At 43.3% G+C, this 24,367-nt stretch overlaps 2 protein-coding genes across 7 annotated transcripts in view; one reads left to right on the plus strand and one right to left on the minus strand.

Moving 5' to 3' along the window:
* BOK (BCL2 family apoptosis regulator BOK) overlaps window positions 1-12,290 on the plus strand; it is a 39,046-nt gene extending 26,756 nt beyond the window's left edge. For all 3 annotated transcript variants that reach the window (XM_034780914.1, XM_034780912.1, XM_034780913.1), the window contains 2 exons: window positions 824-987; window positions 8,511-12,290. In XM_034780914.1, coding sequence (XP_034636805.1) covers window positions 824-987; window positions 8,511-8,636 — 290 coding nt within the window. In that variant the 3' untranslated portion in view covers window positions 8,637-12,290. The remainder of the gene's footprint in view (window positions 1-823; window positions 988-8,510) is intronic.
* The window catches only part of THAP4 (THAP domain containing 4), an 87,842-nt gene that overhangs the window by 8,975 nt on the left and 54,500 nt on the right, over window positions 1-24,367 (minus strand). For 3 of the 4 annotated variants that reach the window (XM_034780906.1, XM_034780904.1, XM_034780907.1), the window contains one exon: window positions 14,429-14,741. The exons of the other annotated variant lie outside the window; for it this stretch is intronic. In XM_034780906.1, coding sequence (XP_034636797.1) covers window positions 14,622-14,741 — 120 coding nt within the window. In that variant the 3' untranslated portion in view covers window positions 14,429-14,621. Of the gene's footprint in view, window positions 1-14,428; window positions 14,742-24,367 lie in introns of those variants that run through there. 4 annotated transcript variants of the gene reach the window in all.

The following is a 24,367-nucleotide window of genomic DNA, read 5'->3' on the forward strand; positions in this document are numbered from 1 at the left end:
ATTTTCAGCATGTGGTATTGTATGTAGGATATCCATGCCTCCTGGCACATGCTCTAGCCCTGCATCCTTGCCTCCCTTTCAGATGAATATTGGGCCATAAGTCATTGTGAAGATGTCCTCCCTCTGCAGTGTGCCAAGTTGTCATTCTGCTGCGACTGCCTGGCTGTGCAGCTTGGTCTAGCGACGTAACAGTAAAGCTGTGTCCGCACTGGAGAGGCGTGGAGTACTAGCCAGGGTCTGGGCCCCTTAGGGTGCTGTAACACACTTCACATCATACACATGCTCCCAGCAGGGCACAGAGGATCACACTGCTCTTTGGCTAGGATGTGCACTGAGCATGGCTAACCACCATGTGATCCACTCATGTCGGTTTCCACTGGTGCAGTGTGGGTATGGGTGAGAATCAATGGCATAATAGCCCCACTGGTACATCTACTCCTCCTACTTCTGTCCCACAGTGCATCAGTCACTGCTTTGGTGGTCTGGTCAGCTTTCTGCACTCTGCTGCACAGGGGTCAAGTGTGCTGGAAGCCATTTTACTGTAGAACTGGGACTGATGTGAGATCAAAGCACATCTAGGAATGGATATGTGGTAAAGTCCCCTGCTTCTGCTCTTGAAGGTGGGGCACCCCTTCCCCAATCACTGCACCCAGTTCACCTTAGTGTAGACTATGCTCTCCAGAGCAGGAAGATGCAGAGCTGCTACTGCACCTGAACTAGGAAAGCTGCACAAACATACAGAGAGAAACTCATCTCGGCTTCTGCCAGCCCCAACTCCGCAGCAAACGTGTGTGAAAATGAATGTTATCCCGTCTTCCTGCAGGCATAACATGGGGCAAGGTCGTGTCTCTCTATGCTGTGGCCGCTGGGCTGGCTGTGGACTGCGTCAGACAGGCCCAGCCAGCAATGGTGCATGCCATTGTGGACTGCCTGGGAGAGTTTGTCCGCAAGACCTTGGTGACGTGGCTGAAGAGGCGAGGAGGCTGGGTAAGAGGTGTTGAATTTCTCATGCTTGCTTTAAATTGTGAATGATTATGGGGATGTTCCCAGTGTTAGTGAAACCAACAAGAGTGATCCTTTAAGCTTTAGCTAGGTTTTTGCAAGCTTCCCTGCCACTGCTCCGCCAACCTACTTCAGTTCTGACCTCCAGTAGTCCTGTTTACACCAGTACTGGCCTCAGCACAGCTTTTTTCCTACATCTCAGTCCTGCCTTGAAACAACTCTGGCTATTCTAATCCTCTACTTCTTGTGCCACTCTGCCAGCCTAACTGCAGCCTGCCTGCAAGTACCTTTTCTCTTCCAGTCCTGAGCCTCTTTGGTCCCAGCTGCTAGTGGTCATGAGAGCGTGCAAACTGCAGGAGTCTTGTAACACGAACAACTGCTGCTGGCCCCTTCGTTCAGTCTGTAGGAAAATTATTTCATCTGTAACCTGCCTGCACAGTTCCAAAGGGGAAGGTTTAACAAGTAAATATCACTTGTTTATGTGGCTATTAAAAACCTCTCACTTCATATCCCGGCCCAGACCCAGCTTTGTGGTGCTACCTGTATAACTAAATGTGTAACTCTCCCTAGTATAGCTGTGGTTGTCGGACCAGTGCTAGCTACCTGCAGTTGATGCGAACAAACCCCTGCCTCTTTTCAATTCCCTGAGCCTAGCAGCCCCCGCATGAGGGGTCAGAGCCCCAGAAGGTGCAATCAGTGGAGTTCCATTGAATTTGCTGAAGCTAGGCTGATTTATACTAGCTGCTGGTCCCTTATTTTAAAAACTAGGAGCTACAAGTCTGACACATCAAACCAATATATTGTAACTGCTGCCTGCACTCTGAGTCGCAGGCTGTCTCTGACATGCGCTTGTCAGCGAGTAGCTGACCCTGGGCTGGAGGAAGGTGACACTTCCCTTTAGAAGTGCAGACATGATTTCTTCCGAGCAGTGGACTGCTGCCAATCCTCTCTTTCAGGCTGCACTTGTTTCCCTCAGTGTTCTTCGCCTTGACCTGGGCATTTCTGTGGGAGACATCCCAGCCCTGCTCACAAACTGGCCAAAACTAAACGACTGTTCCAGGAGGGCCTTTTGTCTGCTGCCTGCCCTGCCCTGCCATTCATTTGTCTTGGCACTGAATCCGAGTTTCCCCTGTGCACCCGCCTCCTGTCTCATATGCACATACCAGGGATGGGGCTGCCAAGAGGGGCCACCGTATTCTGTGCTGATACAGGAAAGCCCGTACAGAGACCTCGGATAGGCAGCTGAAAGACTGCAGCAGGCAGCCAGCTCCCACACTCCCCCTTCATGGGAGGAAACAGTAATTAACCCTTTAGGGCGTCACCCCACATGGGAGGAGTTCACAGCCTCAGGAATCACCTCCAGCAGGACTCTTTACAAAGACAATCCCCATGGAATATAACAAATTCCAGTTGCTACAAACTAATAACAGTAAAGAAGAGCAAGTTGCTGAACAGTGTTTGCTGAATAGCAGTAAGCCAGCAAAGTGCTGTCACAACGGCTTATCGGAGCCCAGCACGACTGAAATAATGATTTAATTAACAGCTTTGAAACTCTCATTTCCAATGCTTTATCAGGTAAACGCTGGTTAATTTAACACTTGGCTTAAGTACTGTTAACCAAATAATGTTTGGAAAAAGCAGGCACCTTCCAACTTTGAAACATTTGGCTTTCCAATGCTTTGGACTGGGAAAGTAAGTTTTTTCAGGCCAAGCAAGCCTCAGACATGTAGGGGCCCCTGCTGGGAAGAGTTATTAACAAGGAAGTCTGGGAGTGAGGCAATGGTTCCATCCATTGACTGGAGATACAGACCAATGATGTTTCCACCAGTGCGTTGAGTTGTAGAATAGATGGTATTCTCAGTTAGTTGTGCTGATTGATACCTTACTCCAAGAGTAACCCTGGCAGAAACAGGCCCTCAGTTGACTTAGAGTATGCAGTGTAGTGTTGGTCCCAAGATGTTAGAGAGACAAGGAGGGTCTGATAAAAGATATTGCCTCACCTACCTTGTCTCTCCAATTCATGGAATCATAGAATATCAGGGTTGGACGGGACCTCAGGAGATCATCTAGTCCAACCCCCTCAAAGCAGGACCAATCCCCAACTAAATCATTCCAGCCAGGGCTTCGTCAAGCCTGACCTTAAAAACCTCTAAGGAAGGAGATTCCACCACCTCCCTAGGTAACCCATTCCAGTGCTTCACCACCCTCCTAGTGAAATAGTTTTTCACAATATCCAACCTAAACCTCCCCCACTGCAACTTGAGACAATTACTTCTTCTTCTGTCATCTGCCACCACTGAAAACAGTCTAGATCCATCCTCTTTGGAACTCCCTTTCAGGTAGTTGAAAGCAGCTATCAAGTCCCCCCTCATTTTTCTTTACTGCAGACTAAACAATCCCAGTTCCCTCAGCTTCTCCTCATAAGTCATGTGCTCCAGCCCCCTAATCATTTTTCAGTGGTAGCCTGTTAGTCTGTATCAGCAAAAAAAATGAGGTGTCCTTGTGGCACCTCAGAGACTAACAAATTTATTTGGGCATAAGCTTTCGTGGGCTAGAACCCACTTCATCAGATCAGCTTATGCCCAAATAAATTTGTTAGTCTCTGAGGTGCCACAAGGACTCCTCGGTTTTTTTGCTAATCATTTTGTTGCCCTCCACTGGACTCTTTCCAATTTTTCCACATCCTTCTTGTAGTGTGGGGCCCAAAACTGGACAAAGTACTCCAGATGAAGCCTCACCAATGCAGAATAGAGGGGAATGATCATGTCCCTCGATCTGCTGGCAGTGCCCCTACTTATACAGCCCAAAATGCTGTTAGCCTTCTTGGCAACAAGGGCACACTGTCGACTCATATCCAGCTTCTCGTCCACTGTAACCCCTAGGTCCTTTTCTGCAGAACTGCTGCCTAGCCACTCGGTCCCTAGTCTGTAGCAGTGCATGGGATTCTTCTGTCCTATGTGCAGGACTCTGCACTTGTCCTTGTTGAACCTCATCAGATTTCTTTTGGCCCAATCCTCTAATTTATTTAGGTCCCTCTGTATCCTATCCCTATCCTCCAGTGTATCTACCACTTCTCCCAGTTTAGTGTCATCTGCACACTTGCTGAGAGTGCAGTCAATGCCATCCTCCAGATCATTAATGAAGATATTGAACAAAACTGGCTTGATACTAGCTGCCAATTAGACATGGAGCCATTGATCAGTACCTGTTGAGCCTGATGATCTAGCCAGTTTCTATCCACCTTATACTCCATTCATCCAGCCCATATTTCTTTAACTTGCCGGCAAGAATACTATGGGGACATGATATCAAAAGCTTTGCTAAAGTCAAGGAATAACACATCCACTGCTTTCCCCTCATCCACAGAGCCAGTTATCTCATCATAGAAGGCAATTAGGTTAGTCAGGCATGACTTGCCCTTGGTGAATCCATGCTGACTGTTCCTGATCACTTTCCTCTCCTCTAAGTGCATCAGAATTGATTCCTTGAGGACCTGCTCCATGATTTTTCCAGGGACTGAGGTGAGGCTGACTGGTCTGTTGTTCCCCGGATCCTCCTCCTTCCCTTTTTTAAAGATGGGCACTACATTAGCCTTTTTCCAGTCATCCAGGACCTCCCCTGATCGCCATGAGTTTCCAAAGATAATGGCCAATGGCTCTGCAATCACATCCGCTAATTTCTTTAGCACCCTCAGATGCAGCGCATCCAGCCCCATGGTCTTGTGTTCGTCCACCTTTTCTAAATTGTCCTGAAGCACTTCTTTCTCCACAGAGGGCTGGTCACCTCCTCCCAGTCTGGGAGCTGATCTTGTTCGTGAAGACAGAGGCAAAAAAACCACTGAGTACATTAGCTTTTTCCACATCCTCTGTCACTAGGTTGCCTCCCTCATTCAGTAAGGGGCCCACACTTTCCTTGTCTTTCTTCTTGTTGCTAACATACCTGAAGAAACCCTTCTTGTTACTTATAACATCTCTTGCTAGCTGCAACTCCAAGTGTGATTTGGCCTTCCTGATTTCACTCCTGCATGCCTGAGCAATATTTTTATACTCCTCCCTGGTCATTTGTCCAGTCTTCCACTTCTTGTAAGCTTCTTTTTTGTGTTTAAGGTCAGCAAGGATTTCACTGTTAAGCCAAGCTGGTCGCCTGCCATATTTACTATTCTTTCTAAACATCGGGATGGTTTGTTCCTGCAACCTCAATAAGGATTCTTTAAAATACAGCCAGCTCTCCTGGACTTCTTTCCCCCTCATGTTATTCTCCCGGGGGATCCTGCCCATCAGTTCCCTGAGGGAGTCAAAGTCTGCTTTTCTGAAGTCCAGGGTCCGTATTTTGCTGCTCTCCTTTCTTCCTAGTATCAGGATCCTGAACTCGACCATCTCATGGTCACTGCCTCCCAGGTTCCCATCCACTTTTGCTTCCCCTACTAATTCTTCCCTGTTTGTGAGCAGCTGTGCCCCTAGTTGGTTCCTCCGGCACTTGCCCCAGGAAATCGTCCCCTACACTTTACAAAAACTTCCTGGATTGTCTGTGCATTGCTGTATTGCTCTCCAAGCAGATATCAGGGTGATTGAAGTCCTCCATGAGAACCAGGGCCTGTGATCTAGTAACTTCTGTTAGTTGCCGGAAGAAAGCCTCGTCCACCTCATCCCCCTGGTCTGGTGGTCTATAGCAGACTCCGACCATGACATCACTCTTGTTGCTCACACTTCTAAATTTAATCCAGAGACTCTCAGGTTTTTCTGCAGTTTCATACTGGAGCTCTGAGCAGTCATACTGCTCTTACATACAATGCAACTCCTCCACCTTTTCTGCCCTGCCAGTCCTTCCTGAACAGTTTATGTCCATCCATGACAGTACTCCAGTCATTTGATTTATCCCACCAGGTCTCTATTATTCCAATCACATCATAATTCATTGACTATGCCAGTTCTCCCTGCTTGTTTCCCAAGTTTCTTGCATTTGTGTATGGGCACTTAAGATAACTCGCTGATCGTCCTGCTTTCTCAGTGTGAGGCAGGAGTCCTCCCCTCTTGCGCTCTCCTGCTCATGCTTCCTCCTGGCATTCCACTTCCTCACTTATCTCAGGGCTTTGGTCTCCTTCCCCTGGTGAACCTAGTTTATCACTAGTGAACCACTTTAATTGCCTTAGAGTGGCAGATTCAGGCCCTTAGTAATCTAAATTATTCAGATTAATTGCAACAACCTTTCTGCTCCTGACTGATGTTTAAACGTCACCTTGTTGAAGAATCGTAGATACACACAGGTAGCATTGCTGCATCCAGAGTGATTATATAACAATGAGGGCAGGGGGGCACACACTTCATTGCACACACCAAGGACACCTTACTTCTCTCCCAGTCCCCATAGCAGGGGCTCTGTATGTGCCCCCCTGCTTTCCCCCTGTGCCAGGGGTTCTGTATGCCCTGCATACCCTCCTATTCCCTCCTTCCTCACCCCTACACCATTTTTATTTATTTTCTTTCTGTCAGAGAGAAGTCATTCAGGGTGTCACCATTTTAAATTCAATTGGGGGGATGGACAGAGCTGAGATGGGGATAGGTATTGCTATACTGGAAGATGTTAATGGTTCCCATCAATTGGTTCTTAGATCTCTAAGCAATTACAGAAGTGGCTGAAGTTTTGCTCTGCTAATCAGATGTCAGGAGCGCCAAGTGTCCCCCATTTCCCCTTTCTGGTTCTTCAATTTCACCAAAATCAATAGACTTCTGCCCATTGATACCCAGACCATTCCATGCAATTTTGAAGTTGATGAGATGGAGCATTCAAAAGCTCCCTCTTTAATTTACATCCAGACAAACAAAGAAATGCCATCATCTTGAGTGTAAGACCTCACTTTGCATGGACTATAAGACCCATCTTGGAATGTAGATTTCTCACAATGCTGCACTAAGGTTGCCATTGGCACACTAGCTCTGATTTTCCTAACTCTTATGACATCAGGCACAGTTGGCATTAATGTAGGGTTTTGCATATACCTTTACATTGTTTCGGATAGTTCATATCACAATTCCCCATGAAGGGAATTCTGCCCAATTCTGCTCCCATTGATGTCAGTGCCTCAACAAGCAGTGCCTTCAATAGGTGCAAACCCTACATCAACCCCTGCTCACCAGAGCTCCCTGTTAAGAGTGTTGGAATGCTCTAGGAATGGATTGTTGGGTGTATGAAAAACTGAGGTAATCCTAAACCTGGGAGGCCAGGCTACTGGGAAAGGCAAGGGTGTGGTTATAACATAATACTTTATTTTTCTACACTGCCTTCCATCTAAGAGGCTCAGACAGCTCTTCAAACACTACTGAATTAAACCTCATAATACTTCCATGAGCTCTGTCAGCAGTAGCCTCATTTTACAGATGGGGAACTCGAGGCACAGAATAAGGCCCAAACTTCCCACTAGCTTTAGGTGACCAAGTTGAGATTCACATGGGGGCTCATTTTCAAAGGTGCTGAGAGTCTGAAGCCCCCAAAGACTAAGACTGTAGCATTGTGAGAAAATACTGGTCTTGTGTCATAAATTGGGCATCATGAAATCTGTGGCCACTTCCACAACCACTTGGGACATGTTAATTTGCTGAAGGTCACCAGGAAATCTATGGCAGAAGCTGAAAGAGAATCCAGATCTCCTGACTCAGTTCACAAAGCCAGCTATTTTGCATTGCTGGGACAATCTACATTTGAGTTTTTCTCCAAAGATGCAGTTTTCTGTGCAACACAGTCCTGCCCCAGCCCTCTAAAGGTTTTCCACCCTCACCTTTTCAGTGCCAGAAGATATCCCTTCTAACATGAATTTGCTGTTAGGTTGGTTTCCCCCTCTCTCCCCAGGTCAGCTTACATTCCCCTAACTACTTAAGGATCACTCTGGGCAGCTAGTTTTGAGGTCAGCCCACATGTCTAGGAGGCATCCGTGCCAATGCACACATGTCAACAGACAACGCTTAAGACAGGGGGGTTGATTTGGCCAACTGGGATCCAAATAAAACATTAAGGCAAGAGAAAAAGTAAAAGCAATCTGAGCTGAAATTAAGCAGCCCAATCTTTGCGCAGAATCTGGTTGTTACTAAGGAGGCAGGAAGGTGGGTGAAGAGGGTATTACTGAGGATGTCCTTTTTGAAAGGGGGGAGAGTTTATTTTGCTGTCACATGAACAGAATGTTCAGCAACCCAGTTGGAAGACAGTGTGAATGAAGATGGTGCAGAATGAGATGAATAAATCTTTCAGAGCTCAATAGTGCCTTCAGGCATCATTTAACAGCTTACAAGGGGTGGCAATGCCAGAGATGGTGCTCATAGCACTCATGTTGCTGCAAGGAGGCACCACAGGGGAAATGGTGTTGTATTGCTGGCTGGAGGCAGTGGTGAGCCGGTCCCAGCTTCACCCAGCAGGAGGCATGGTGTGAGACAGTCTACGAGACCAGGATATGCTATTGAAGGTGGTAGGGGAGAGTGTGGTTCTGTGTATTCTGATGATCTCTGTTTCCTTCTCCTTAGGAAGACATCACAAAATGTGTGGTGAATACTGATCCCAGCCTTCGCTCCCATTGGCTTGTGGCTGCCATTTGTAGTTTTGGTCACTTCCTGAAGGCCATCTTCTTTGTGCTGTTACCAGAGAGATGATTCCAGTCACCAAATGCGGCCCCAAGCCCCAGCTCCTCCCCCACCCAGAAGCAACAGTAACCATAGACCTGTTTGATGCTGAAGAGGAGGAAGAGAAGAGAGGCTGGGACCAACAGAAACATTTCTCTCCTCTTCCTTCAGCAGGGAGCAGCTACCCAACTGTAAACATCCTTTCCTCTGTGACAGGAGGCTTCTCTCACACTCAGAGTAATCCGTTGCAGCCCTTGTTCTCCTTGGTGACTTCTACATGGCCAGGTCAAAGCCCATCCCAGGGCAGACTGATGGGCTAATCTCTTACTTGTGTGTGGCATGGATATTCATACGTGTATTTATTTTCTGGTCATGTCACACACTTGCACTTCTGTATCAGGGAAACTGGGGGGACACGGAGCTTGTATCAGAGGAAAAAAATGTGTCCCTCACTTGAAAGATGGATTGTCCCTTTAATTCCCATAGTCCTCTTTGTTAGGATCTTCTCAGTATATCAGTGGCTAATGCAGTCTTCACCTTTGTACCCAAGTCTGACCATTGTGCCCTTGTGCATGGTACATTGTGGTTGTGGGAATATCTTTGTAGGCTGTGAAGTGGTGGATTTTTGACTGAGCTGCCCTCTTCAGCTGATGCCCCTGCTAAAGTAATTTACAAACCAGTTGTGACTTTGGGAGTGTAAGGGCTACTAGAACAACTCAATCTGGGGGATACGGCATGCTTTAACTGACCAACTTACTGTATTGTAACAAAGAATTGCAAAGGGGACAGCAGGGGCAGAGACTGTTTAGAAATCAGTGTGATTTACAAAGCTGAACAAAATGATAGGAGCAAAGCATCACTTCTCACATGACAACTTTGTTTGAGCATTATAATGATGAATTTTTTCTCTAGAAGGAGATTCAGATGGAGCCAAAAAACAAGAGCATATAAGTACAATATGGGGTGGGGGGAATGTGGAGAAAAGTCATTTGAGTAGCATGTTGTGAATGGGAAAAACTGTATCAAGAGTGACAAATATTTCTCCTTTAGCAAATTATAAAGTCTGACTTGCAATTTTATCTTGTGATAGACAATAAAAATAGAAGGAGTTTGGCTTCTGTGAACTAATGTGGTGTTTTTAAAACAAATATAAGAACAGTCTAAAGTGGTGCAGAGAGAGACATACACTCAGGCCAGGTCACTGCTGGTGAAAAAGGGTATTTAACATGTTAAAACTACAATTTGCCTTGTCTGCACTGGGATTTTATACATTAGCTGGGTGAAGTAAATGCAGAGCTCCCCTCTGTGGTTTACCACAGCCAGCTAATCTGTTAAAACTACAGTTTGCCTGGTTCAACTCACATTAGTTAACACATCTTAAAAAATATCTGTCTCCAAAGGTGTAATGTCTGAGTAGCCTCAGCTGAGATGCACTGCCAACAGATTAGTCCTGGGTCAAGATCCTGACAGCTGCCTTGCTCCTAAGGCTAGAACTACTCAGAAAACCAGTTTCTCTGGAGAAGGAACATGCATGAATATTGGGGAGGTGGATGTCTTTATCCTATATTTATATGGGCAAAATGGCATTTTCCCTTCTGAAGGTGTGAAAACTCATGGAGCTCTGGGCTTGAAGAAAGCAAACAGCATTCTTCTGGCTGCCTCCACATAATAAAAGCAGTAACCCACATCACACCTCTTCTACTGAATCTGCATGCAGCCGTATGCCTTGTTTACACTGGAAAGGGTTTGCAGGTAGAACTATACCAGAACCCCTCCCAGTGTAGACATCGCACTCCAGCAAGAGTTCTTTTGCAACTACTCGTTATACCAATTCCCCCCAACAAGACATGGACAAAAGGACTTTTTTTTGCTGAAATCACAGCATCTACACTAGGGTTATTGCCAGCACAACTGTGTCAGTTAGGGATGTGATTATTTTTTCACATTCCTAACAGACAGCTATGCCAGCAAAAATTTTAAATGTAGACCCAGCCTAGGATTGTCATAGATTGATCTAGCTAACATTTAAAGGCTGGTCTAAATGTTGTTTTTGTATTGCTAGAACCGTCTGTTCAGAAGTAGATCTAGTAAAGTACAATGCCTTAGTGTGAAGACAGTTCTACTGGTATAAAGTGCTTATCAGTACAGTTTATTCCCTTAAATGTATAGTAAACTTTGGTTTCTAAACCAAGAGTTAGAATGGTACAAAATCTGTAGACCAGCTCCACGTCACTAGTAATACCTAGATTACCCACTAGGCTTTAATTCAACTAATTTAGCATGTTGTAAAATACAACCTGCCTTTTTTTTGTCTTGACTAGCATTTTAACCGAATCCAGCACAGCTCCATTAAATCTTTGTCTAGATTAGGATTTAGAGGCTGCTTTGAATTACAATGCTGCAGGCTACAGATGTGTTGTAAGTAAAGCACTAGCACAAAGGAAAAATGCACTAAATTAAGGCACTTGATGAGTTAAATGCACCAATTAAGGCAGTATAACAAAAAGATAAGAATAATCAAACAAACTAGCATTGCTCAAGAGGAATATGTGTGAGTGGGAGTGGGAGGTTATATATACAGGCAGCTAGTGATTAAAACAGGAAACCCTGCTGATAGTGAAGTGATAGAGAGGGGCATTCTACCAATCTTGTTTTGAGAAGAGCTCCAGAAAGGATTTTTTTAAAATCACCTGTATCTAAAATCTGCCTTCGTGAGTACAATACATCTTCTATTAAAGTCCATGGAGTCCCCCCCCCCCCATGGGACTACAGGCAGCACTTGCCCCTGGAAGGGGAGTTTTTTGACAGGGACAGACATAAGAGGAGCATCCTCACTGAAAAATCTGTGAAAATTCACTATGGGGAGGAAAATCTGGTTTTGCAGTTAATAGGGAATTTATAAAGGTGTTTTCCCTGAACTCTAATCCTTGAAGTAGTGGATTGTGACTTTACGATCACACTCTTCTCACATTCCATGGTCCCTGAACCAAGTGCAATAGACCCTCCTGAAAGTGCCACTGTTCATCTTTCACCTAACATTTTAAGCTAGCATCATAATACTTATAGTCTACTTTGTGCAGCTGCTGCTAAGTTGGGAATCTCTTATCTGGAAAAACTATGCACAATAGGACTTGGTAGAGTTATTTTAACCAACAGCTCTCAGGGAATGGCAGAACATGTTCCACAGCAGACTCTATTCTCTCTTCCTTCTCTGGGACTGGAGGTTTTGGAGCAGTAATAATGCTTATGCAGCTGCTCCTGAAGCCAATACTCTGCAGCTCTTCATACCCCATGCAGTAATGTATGGACAATAATACTTGTTAGTGAAACAGATGTTATACCTGCAGTAGTGCACAATATGGCAGTTATACTACAATGCCCTGATACAGCAAGATGCTTAAATCCTACACTGTTCAAAGAATAATATTTAGGTACAGTGGGGTATTCTTCCTTATCTGGGGTGGGAAGAAGCTTACTCCTGGTTTTTTGGTTAAAATTTGTGTATGTGTTTTTAAGTGATTGGTAAGGGTACCTAGAGTGTTGGGTAATTTCTCTAATTTATTTAGCTTAATAAAAAAAGGAGTAAGTTGTATGTATTATTACTATTAATAATTTGCTTTCCATTGAAAACCTGATACTGATGAGTCATCATCCAACTTATTTGTAAATAATAATAAAAAAATTCCACCGTACATTTCTTATCTGTGGTCCTTAGCCAGAAGAGCTTTCTGTGATTCACGAGCTGGTTGGGAAATGCTTATTCTTCCCCATCCCACATGAAAAACTGACAAAAAGTAAAGTTTTGTTTTGTCAATTTTCTGCACTCCTGATGAAAATCCAAACCCCAGTAATTTTAATTTTTGAAGTCTCTCGATGAAACTCCCAATATTTGGCCAAAGGAAATTGTTTTGTAAAAGTGCCATTTTCAGTCCAGCATCTTTCAACAGCAATATTTTGACCAGCTCTCATCTTGAGGTGGATCGAACACCTCAGCAGCTGCACACCACCCTCTAACTAGTACTGGTTGTAGACTCTGTAATCCCAGCTCCATCAAAGCAGCTAAGAGAGCTAAGCTGACCTTACCTTTTTTACACAGGAGAGAGCTGAGATTTGCATTATTTTCCCTATTGTTAATAATTCAGAAAAACTGGAAAGGAATACAGTTATCAAACCTGCATTTTCATTATCTGGATGAAGCATAGCACAATGAGACAAGGGAGAAAGAGTTCAGAGCTCATGTAAAATCTGAACTCCAAACTTCTCCTCACTTTTCAATTTCTTTCTTTCTTTCTTTCTTTCTTTCTTTCTTTCTTTCTTTCTTTTAAAGAAACACTGAAAATCTAAATCTAAGTCTACTTTTAAAAATATCCTCATGAGAATGTACAAAGCCAGTACGTAAGGCCAATTAAAATGAATGAAAATTGTGTCCAAATCCCGCCTAGATGACTTTGAGAATCTCAGTCTAACAACATGTTTACTCACCTATCCCAGAGTTTTCTTGACTTATAATGTCTTTAAATTTTTGTTTTTAAACTAAGTATTTATGATTATTGGTATGTAAAAATTTGCAGTAGATGGGTTAGTTGCTTAGAGATGTGGTATGAAGACTATACACGCTATTCAATTAAACACAATAAAATGTAGTATTCAAATCTAATATGCTTCTGGCAGCTTAAAACCTCACAAAAGAGCGTAACCTCTTTGAATCCAAACATTGTGCCCCCCTCCTTCCCACCCCCGGGCTTAAAAATGGCTGGCACAACTGTACACAAGTCTTGGTGAACTTTATACAATCCTCCATAACCTGACAGTGTGGTAAATGTTCAAATAAAATGTGTAGGGAATAAATAGCTACTACAACAAACAGACAGCCTTACCAAAATTAGGCCCATGCCATATAGCTCATCAAGAAATCTTGAACAAAATTCATTTGAAATGTTTAGGCAAAGTTATAGCTTTCCCTCTCATATAAAGTGAGTTACAATTTTTTCAGTCCCATGTCTCAGAAAACTTTGTCTAATCCCTCTTTCCCACACCAAAAAGGTAGTTGTTTCACTATCTTTCAAACTGCCTCATGTGTATTAAGGCTTTAATTTTAGATCCACATTTATTTCCATTGCACAAAGACCTGCTGATATTTCTAATATTATATATCAGCTAAATCAAAGGCTGAACCATGACACCAAGGTCACTGAAAATGCTGCAGAAATTAGTCCCTCATTATTTAAAGCTTCTGGCACTTTTCTTTATCATGTGCCTGTCAATGTGAGTTTTATTGTGTTCCGCATTTAAGCTAGAGAAGGTGTGGCTCTTATCTCCAGAGCTCCCTCCATCCTATACTGGGAGGGGACTTTTTCTGGGACTGACCAAAACCCACTGAGGGCAATGGAATGACTCCTAGTGATTCAGATCAGATCCTCTATGGGCTTCAACCTGCTAGCTACTCAGCTCCCTCCACTCCGACTGAAGTAAAGGGGGTGAGGGTATTTGCCACCTCTGGGTGGTTGCTGAGCACCTTGCAGGTTTTGGCCCCAGGGCAGTTTGCTCTGTCCCACAGTAGGAGGTGTTCTCTCCTAACCTTTAGCCTGTATTGCGTTAGATGGAATGGAGAGTTCTGTCTGTCACACCCTGTATTGCTGCTGCTTTTATCTTCCTGTTTTGTTTTTGTGGCGATCCGTTTAGATCATATAAAAGATTAGAAGACTGAATCTGCCAGCCCTCCTAACTCTCTAGGGAACAGGCCTGAGAAACCCCTTGTTTAATCACTGCCAGAGCAGAGGAATTTACAGCCCGCACAGCAATAAGGTTCAAAGCCACAGCCATAAAAATAAAGGCTTTTTATTTGTTTTTTATATATACCGTTACAGAAACAACTGCATAACATTCCCAACAGCATGTGTAGCTCACCAGCCTCCCCCTCCTGTAATCAGGTGTGAATGTGGATCACCAAGATAGGCTTCTGTCCTTAGGCTCCAGGCTCCGCCTTTTCTGCGGGGAAACCCTACTCTCCTATTTTTAAGGTGTCACCTTTTTGTAGGTAATGTGAAGGTGCTGAGTCATTGGCTGCGCAGTGGTTGCCATGGAGACGGTCTGTTCTAGTTTCCCATCGGAATTGAGTCTAAATTTTCTGGTAATCTGAGAGGGAAATAAACACACACAGCCCTTTATTTTGTTCTGGTTAGCATTTTTTTTTTAAAATGAAGTAAACCAACATCTGGGGCTAGAATAAGCTTGGCTCTTATTTCCTTAGTTGAAAGTTACTGGCCCAGCCCTTCTCATGTCTGACAGACTTCCACAGGCAAAATCTTAAGGACTGCTGCAATACTCCCTTCCCTATGCCCCCAAATAGGTTGGTTTGTTACAGGAGCTCCTGGCGAAACTGGCAATAATCACTCTGTACCCTCCAATAAAGCAGAGAGCAACTTTCTAAGAGAAAGCACCTCTGTCAGAGTGACGGCTGCTACTGTACTGCACAGCTGAGTCCTACACTGAGAACAGTGTACACTGAGAGGGATGGACTGAAGTACAGCTGACAAATGTATTAATGCAGATGGAAAATAAGAAAATATGCTAGTCATCAAATGGAAACAAACACACTAATACACAGGCTGTGTGTCAGAGGTTACACACTCTTTAAAAGCATCTCCTGCTGCAGAATAGCAGCAGCCATTAGGGCTTTGGGCATTCTCACCTCATTTCCAGTTTGCTAAATTTCTAATACAGATCACCGCCTCTGACAAAAAATGAATGCTTACATAAAGCAAAGCCAAAATCCATCTCTGATGATTATTAGCAGCAAACCCCAATGTACTCTGTAACAAGCTGGACCTAAATTTTACAGCATGTTTCCTCAATTCTGCAGCAGCCAGCTGGGGCAGACTGGAAATTATGAAGTAGCTTCATTTAAATGAAAACATTAGGCCTGTAATTAAGTCAATTAATAATACTCAGTACAGCAGCCCCCTAGGTTAGTTATTTTGACATCACATTCACACACTGGCAGCTTTCAGTACGTCCAAAAGTTTTGTGTTGACCATGATTAATTGCACTGAAGAAATCATCAGGGGGAAGCTGGTCGTTTGGGCAGCTGAGGGGGAAGCAGTCTGGCCCAGCTCCTCAAAGAGATTTAGAATTTTAAATTAGAAGCCTAAATCTCTTTGAGGAGCTGGGCCTTTGGGATTAAATACATTATTTTCCACTAAAATGATCAGCAGTGAAATAGTTAATATTGACACTTCACTCATCTCATTTGTAGTAGTGTCGCTGGTGTAATATGGGGTAAGCCACATCAGTGCAGAGCATATACATGGGGACCTGGCACTGCTGTAGCTACACTGCCACAAGTATCCCTAGTATACACAGACTTAGATCAGAGATTTAACCCATCAAGATGAACAGGGCAGTTTACATTTCTCAGAGCTATTGTTTCAGAATTCAGAGTAGCAGCCGTGTTAGTCTGTATCTGCAAAAAGAACAGGAGTACTTGTGGCACCTTAGAGACTAACAAATTTATTTGAGCATAAACTTTCGTGGGCTACAGCCCACTTCATCGGATGCATGTAGTGGAAAATACAGTAGGAAGATATATATATACACAGAGAACATGAAACAATGGGTATTACCATACACACTATAAGGAGAGTGATCAGTTAAGGTAAGCTATTATCAGGAGGAGAGAAAAAGAACTGTTTGTAGTGGTAATGAAAATGGCCCATTTCCAGCAATTGACAAGGAGATTGAAGTGTATATATGCCATCATGTGCCAGCAATGCCCCTCTGCCATGTACATTGGCCAAACCGGACAGTCTCTACATAAAAGAATAAGTGGACACAAATCAGACGTCAAGAGTTATAACATTCAAAAACCAGTTGGAGAATACTTCAATCTCCCTGGCCACTCGATTACAGACCTAAAAGTCACAATATTACAACAAAAAAACTTCAAAAACAGACTGCAACAAGAGACTGCTGAATTGGAATTAATTTGCAAATTGAACACCATTAAATCAGGCTTGAATAAAGATTGGGAGAGGATGGGCCATTACACAAAGTAAAACTATTTCCCTATGCTTATTTCCCCCCACCCCCCTCCACACACACACACACAGTTCCTCACATCTCCTTGTCAATTGCTGGAAATGGACCATTTTCATTACCATTACAAACAGGTCTTTTTCTCTCCTGCTGATAATAGCTCACCTTAACTGATCACTCTCCTTACAGTGTGTATGGTAACACCCGTTGTTTCATGTTCTCTGTGTATATATATATCTTCCTACTGTATTTTCCACTACATGCATCCGATGAAGTGGGCTGTAGCCCACGAAAGCTTATGCTCAAATAAATTTGCTAGTCTCCAAGGTGCCACAAGTACTCCTGTTCTTTTTGTTTCAGGCTGTAAGCAGACTCAGGAAGATGCATTGTATTGGTTTACATCTTCAAGGTACTGTAAAGGCTTCCTTCAAGTCAGTGAGCTACACCAACATAAAACTGGTGCAAGAGAGTGGAGAATCAGGCCCATCATTATGAAAGCTTTGATCCTGGAGAACAATTCTGCAGCAAGAGGTGGAATATATGGAGATGCAGCTGTGGATTATATGGAGCCTTGCATAGAAGTGATCATATGATCACACATATAAGTGCACAGGATTACCCTGAGTGATCAGCAGTGCCTGAAAGTATCTTGGCATAGACTCCACAAGCTCAGCAGTTTGGCCCTTTGACTTAATTCAGTGCAGATTTTCTGCACGTCATCCACAAGATTTGTTTATGTTGCTTGGCCCCCTTTGCTCCTTCTCATGGTGAACACAGTCCCAGAGATTAGCGGAAATGAAGTCTCAGGGACTGAGGGAGCTCAGTCTGATAGCTCTGCCAAGTGGTTATATTTAATGGGATCAACTAGTCAAATTTAAAAATTCATTACATGTGATGCATTCAACTGAAAGGAAGAACTGAAAATGCAAAGGACAGTGTTACAGTCAAAAAGTTTCCCAATAGATCCACAATTTTGGACCATACTGTACAAAATACTTTCCAAAAGCTATATATCTTAATGAAATGCTGTTGTCAACTGTATATATTTATATCTACAGACTCCAAGATTTAGATCAAACTCTTTCTTGCTTTTAAAAACAAACAGCTAAAAAAAAGTTTGTCCTTCTTCTAATGGCTTTATTTACATTATCATCTCAGAGTGCTTCAGCATCGGAGACACCAAACAGAACAGGAACATTTGTTATGACAGAGGCATTGGTTGTGACTCAAGAGTTAAGACTGTTTGAGATCTGTAGTTAAAGCAGGATTTAATCCTGCTATTTCTCTCCTTAAGGATTTAACAATGGGTCCCAATTTAATACAATCACTTTACTGAGGACAGTGGAATTTTCCATAACTTTTAGAGTTAAATAGTCACGCTCTTTTGCAGAGGAAAGGTTTTTTAAATGATGCCTTTTGTAAATTTGACATTTGGCTCTGCCAGTCTTACATTTTTTATCTCCGTCTAGCTAAAGAAGCACAGTCCTCTGACGCGCCGAACTTCACCCATATGCACACTTTCAAAATACCTTGGGCATATGCCACTTTTCAAAAGCGACTCCTTAACAAAACAGTTATTGCCCTCATTTAACAAAACCTTACTTATCTCTACCAAGAAAAGTTCAGACCCATCAGAGAATGGAAGTAGCCAATACTAGAGGGGCAGCTGTCTCTGCAGCACAGCTGTATGTTCCATGTTTCTGACAATGTGGGCTTAGGGTGACCAGACAGCAAGTTTGAAAAATCGGGATGGGAGTGGGGGGTAATAGGCTTCTATATAAGAAAAAGCCTCAAATATCGTGACTGTCCCTATAAAATTGGGACATCTGGTCACCCTATGTGGGCTATAATTCCCTCCTGTCCTGTCCTACTCCCTAGGATTAACAGGGGGCCATAGAGGAGGTGGATTTGGAGGGAGGGTGTCAGGGTTCCCTCCCAACTCTGAACTCTGGGGTACAGATGTGGGGACCCACATGAAAGACCCCCTAAACTTATTTCTACCAGCTTAGGTTAAAACATCCCCAAGGCACAAATCCTTTCCTTGTCCTTGGACGGTATTGCTGCCACCATCAAGTGATTTAGACAAAAATCCAGGAAAAAGGGCCACTTGGAGTCCCTGTTTCCCCAAAATATTCCCCCAAGCCACTTCATCCCCTTTCCTGGGGAGCCTTGAGAATAAGAATAAGGAAGAATGAGGTTTTCACAAAAACACTGTCATATTGTTAAGACTGCTTAAATGCATTTCCCATCAACACTATCGCTAAAAAACAAGACATTCACACAACTTGCATCCCTTAGCACACACTCACCTATGCACATACGCAAACACAAACACACCAACACAGCGCAGCAACACAACAAACCCACCTTCAATTCCATCAGAGAACCAATCACAATGCGCACCTCCAGTTCCTGACAATCACTCACGAGCTGAACTCCAACCTCCGCCCTTTTCCTCTTGAGCTAATACACTAGACTTTTTACCAGTACATGTATGTCTATAGGCAATTTATTGTAATCTGTTTGAGGCTGGGGTTTAGCTTGTGCATTTCAGTATGATTGTGAGGAAGTGGTTCTATGTTAGACTGAAAATGTATCTGTTATGGGGCTGTTTGGGCATTTTGATATCTGGGTGGGATAGCATACAAATTGAGGCTGGATGTGAATGCTGGTTTAAGTGGTGATTTCCTTTATTTTTATTGCCTGAGCAACCTTATCAACACAACTGCATTTCCTAACTGTAAACTAATAACAATTTGGTGGGGTAGATGATATAACACAGGTTGTACAGGCTGGGCACCATACTACTTTATCATTCATAATGATCTGTACTTTTCATTGAAAAACCTCAATGCACTTTAATAAGGGCAGGAAGTGTTATCTCCAATTTATGGAAGCTGAAGTACACAAAGGCTTTATGACTTGCCAAGTTCATAAACCAGATCAGTGGTGCAGCAAGGACTAGACCACCCCTTTTTGATACTGCTGGCATACAGGTGTGTCCTGGGATGAATCAATTATGGGAAACATGAGGCTGCAACTGAAAATTCCTATTCTGTTCTAATCTCAAAACTAACTCAATCTGGACCGGTTAGACCATGTGTGATGTGCTTCTCTGTGATAGAAATGGCTGATCTTAATGATTAGTTGGATGTCTAGAAAAAGAAAAGTGATTTATCTCAGCAAATACAAATGAACTGCACCATTTCCTGATAGCCTTACAAGGGCTTATGCTACATTTTGTCTTTCTACACACACTGTATATTGTGTAATTGCACAATGAAAGATTGCAATGTAAGCAACAAAATAAGGTGCGAGAATCTTACTTTAAAATTTCCTGACTTTTGTGTTTAAGCTCTTAAACTTCCTTTTACATTAACAATATTTTTGAAGGAGGTTATTTTATTTCAGTGTTTATGTCAAGCAATCACCTCTATTTTATGCATAAGAACGTAAGAACGGCCATACTGGGTCAGACCAAATGTCCATCTAGCCCAGTATCCTGTCTTCTGACAGTGGCCAATGCTAGGTGCTTCAGAGGGAATGCAAAATTGCTAATTCTCATGGATGTATGGTAGGTCTTGTGATATTTTTTTTCTTTAAACCTCCAACTGTTGGAATAATTTTATTACCCACGAATCTCAGCTTTTTCTTATTTTTTAGTAAGTTTCTAGCGCTCAGATTGTAGCAAAAAGCTTGAAAATGTGAACCCTAAATACTTCAGCATTAGAAGACATATAAAAAGAATACAAATGGTACGATTTTTAAATCTCATGATTTCTAAGACAATCTCACGATTTCAAACCCTGACTCATGATTTTTGAATGTTTTGAGTTGGCAACATTCATATACTTCAAATTTAATCATCCACAAACAATTCTGATCCCATTATCCAAATCCTAAAATATAAGAAGGAATCTTCTACAGACAGGGGAATGAATTGAATGACCTAATCCTTTAGGTCTTTTCCAACTCTGATTTCTATGGTTCCACAACTGGACATTTCAAACAAGGCAGAGTAGTGAGTCTCTGCATTTGCAGGGTGTGCTATTTCCCCGTATTAGTGCTTTGGATGCTAAGAAGCTCTTCCCAGAGAGCTGAGTGCTCAGTTATGCCTTTAAGGTGCTGGCCTGTGGTGAGCCACACAGCCCACAAGGAATTCCCAGGGGCATTGCCCCTCATGGTGCACTAGTCTCTGGGAGTTATCAGGAGTGCAGCCATTGCTGTGTACACTTTCCTCAGCCATGGTCTTTTATGTGTGGCTAGCAAGAGTAAGCCACTGCAGCTGGGGCTGTCTCCTGTGTGAGAGGCACATGAAGGGAAGCTCTCTGTGCCCTCCTTCCTTGAGTGCAGGGGCCAGCTGCAATCTGGCTCCAAGGCGTTATGTGGCAGGAAAGGCTAATTTCAGGAGAGTTAAGATTAGTTTAAAAAGCTTATGGGAGATGTAGAATCTTGTGTGCACTGAGGAATGGAATTCCAAACTTCACACTGCAGGGGTTTGTCTGGCTTTGTTCTCCCTCAGGTGACCAATGGCCTGAGATCAAAGGATAAACCATGCACAAAGGGAGTAAAGCTGGTCAAAGCAAAATAAGAAGTTACTGCCAATCTTGTACTGCACTGAGAGAAAATTAAAGGGCAGTATGATTTTCATATGAATAAATGTTCCAGTGAATTTCACAGCAACCAGAGGGAGAATAATTCCAGTAGAACCTGATGGGTTCCTAGAGTTTACCGGTTGCAGGTGGGTTTGTAATCAGTGTGGGTCAGCCGGGCTTCCGCTGCCGCTACCAGTGCTACTGTGGCTACACTGCTATTTATACTTGCGCTAACTCTTACGTGTGTATGAGCAAGAGTCACACCCCTACCTCGAAGTGTAGACACAGCCTTAGTTAGCTGTTCTCTGAGCTACACAGTCTGAGGTACCCATTGTTACCATTATCAACACATCAGTTATTTCCCCTCCTTTGAATGTACTATTCAGGCTCTCTCTGTGTAGCTTTCATCACTTGTCACCCATGTTACCCTGTTTCAAAAGGAAGGTAGCTAGCAAAATGCAAATCTTTTCCTTCTGGGCAGTGTGTGTGTCTATGTTACATATATATGTGGAGGGAAATTGCTTATATATCTGAGGATCTCCTAATCCCCCAAATTTAAGATCTCCCACCTTTAAAGCCCCACAACACAGTTATTCTCATTTTAGCTAATGAGGACTGGATAGGACTATTATGATAGGCAGTCAACGGTACCCTCAAAATTAGAGGGAGATGTCACTGTTCAGCAATACAAAGCACTGACTCCTTAAAAATCAGAGAGTATTGCCTCAACAGCAGTCCCGGTCATTGCTGACCCAGGCAACAAAAACTAGGAGCAACCACAAATGGACCCTGAATCAGTCCCACCTCCATATGTTTTTCATCCTTCCACACAGCAGTTCTATGGATTCCCATTTCCCCATCTCTCTCCAGTGCTTACCCTATATAGGAAATTGTCTTTTCTGCACAGCTGCTCTGGGGTGGCTGCTTCTTTCCTCTTCCATCAAATATTTTCAGGCAGAAATGGCACAGATCCCGCAAGAACATGGGACATATTGCAACGACACAGCTCCTTTAAATCTTTAAGAAGCTGCTTTTCCTCTCTGGGGTTACAATCTTTTGCCTTTCTTGTTACCAATGGAATGTGTTTGCTCTGCCGAGTTCCTCTAACTCCAAAGAGAAAAAAGGATTCTCTGATGGAGGAACAATTACATTGAACGTTGTCAACTCTGCCACTGCCCCAACCTAAGTTAAAAGGAATGCTGGGTCTCAGCCATATTTTGCTGTGTAACTGACCTGCTGAAGGGACCCTTGAAGGATGGACTCAGCTGAGAGGGGAAGCAAGTTCAGAAGAAAGGGCTGCTCAAAAATGAGAACCTTTCTCCCAGTTTTTCTCAGTGGCTTTTCTGGACACATGGTAACTCCAGAGAGCGAAAGACTCTGAAATCTAGTGTGTAAGAAAGGTTTTATAGAATAATGTTGGTTAGAAAGGACTGTATTGAGACAAGAAGGTTTCTTTCTCCTTCATGATCATAACAGAACAGGTTGGCCATCTGGCTGGTTTTGTGACTGAATCAGTCTTTCTTTAGTTTGACATTAAAGTCAGTTAAAGCAAAGCCAAAGTCATCCTTTTAAAAACATCATTAATATGTATGCAAATAAAAATGAAAGGTTCTCTATGGCTGTGTTTAATGCTTGTGGAAAGAGCCAGAGCCGAGAAATATACTCACAATTTCCAGAAAAAACACCAGCCCATTGCTCTAGCAGACATTCAGATAACTACTACCCTGGCCAGCCACCACCTTGTAACAGGACTGATAATAGGATACCCTCCCATAAGAGGAGATAAGGGTCATTAATCTTCAAAATGAGTCTGGTTGACTGCTCTCTAACATGGACCCTGCCAAATCACAGAAGGATGCTATGTAGATGCCATGACTGCTGAGGCTTAAAATTGGCAGGTTAAATGGAGCAATATTTACTCCCTGGTGTGCCAGAGTACTCATAACATGGGTTCTGCAGTGCCCAGTAGAAGAACCTTTATTATATCTCAACAAAAGCACTGTGACATGCAATGCTCTGCTTTAGCTTGGGGGTTTTCATCCTATTCAAAAACTAGCCTGTTTAAAAACAAGTAAATTCAGTAAAACCCATAGTGTTTTCTTACTGTGGGTATTAGACCGTAAACGCTCTTTAGGGCAGGGTCTTTTTGTTCTGGGTTTGTACAGTGCCTACTGTAATGGGGTTCTGGTCCACAACCGGGGTCCTAGATGCTACCACAATACAAATAATGGATAATGATAGCTGAATGTTGGAAGAAGGAAACAGAGTGAATAATTTGTTACTCCTATGAACTGTAGGTTTTTTTCTTAAATTTAGTTGGATTCAAAAGGAGTTTCGGGTCCCCAATGGAGACAAAAAGCCATTGCACATCAAAGAAGCCAGGGAGCTCACTGTTTCTCAAAAAATAAGCAAACAAATATGGAGTAAAGGGAAATGGGCATAGAGAGGAGGAAGTATGCATGGAGGGATGCCTCTTTTTGGAGCAGCAGGTACTGTATGTGGGAAGGGTGAAGGCTGGTTGCCTCACATAAAAAGAGTACATGTGGCAGTGGGTTGTGGGTAGGTCTACGACAAAAGACATTTATTTCGTGTGGAGTCGTTTGTCACATCTATGGGTGTTGGGGGGCAGCACGTGGGAGAAGCATTAGCAGTCTCCCATGAACAATCTTGGTTTTGGAAGTGGGAGTGGGCTACTGGAAGTCTCCAACCCTGCTTCCCGTTATCTTGTGTCTAGGGCTATGTCTACACTAAAGTAGCTATAGCAGCACAGATATGGCACTGCAACTGTGATACAGCAGCTGTTGTAGAGGTGTTTCCTATGTTGAAGAAAGTGGATTTCTGTTTGTGTAGGTAATCCACCCCTCCGAGAGGCAGTAGCTAGATCAATGGAAGAATTCTTCCGTTGACCGAGCTGCATCTACAGTGAAGGCTAGGTTGAACTAACTCTGTTGCACAGGGCATGACATGTTCACAGCCCTGTACAATGTAGCTAGAACCATCTAATTTTTAGGTGTACCAGGCCTACGGGATAGGAGAGTGGCCCAGAAGCAGTGATCCCCCCAGAGATCTGTGCTACATGAGCTCCATTTCACGTGCATCACCTTGTTTTATTACTCTTGTACCAAAGCAAGG

Source organism: Trachemys scripta, chromosome 9, assembly GCF_013100865.1.
Source record: "Trachemys scripta elegans isolate TJP31775 chromosome 9, CAS_Tse_1.0, whole genome shotgun sequence".
Classification (NCBI taxonomy): domain Eukaryota; kingdom Metazoa; phylum Chordata; order Testudines; family Emydidae; genus Trachemys; species Trachemys scripta.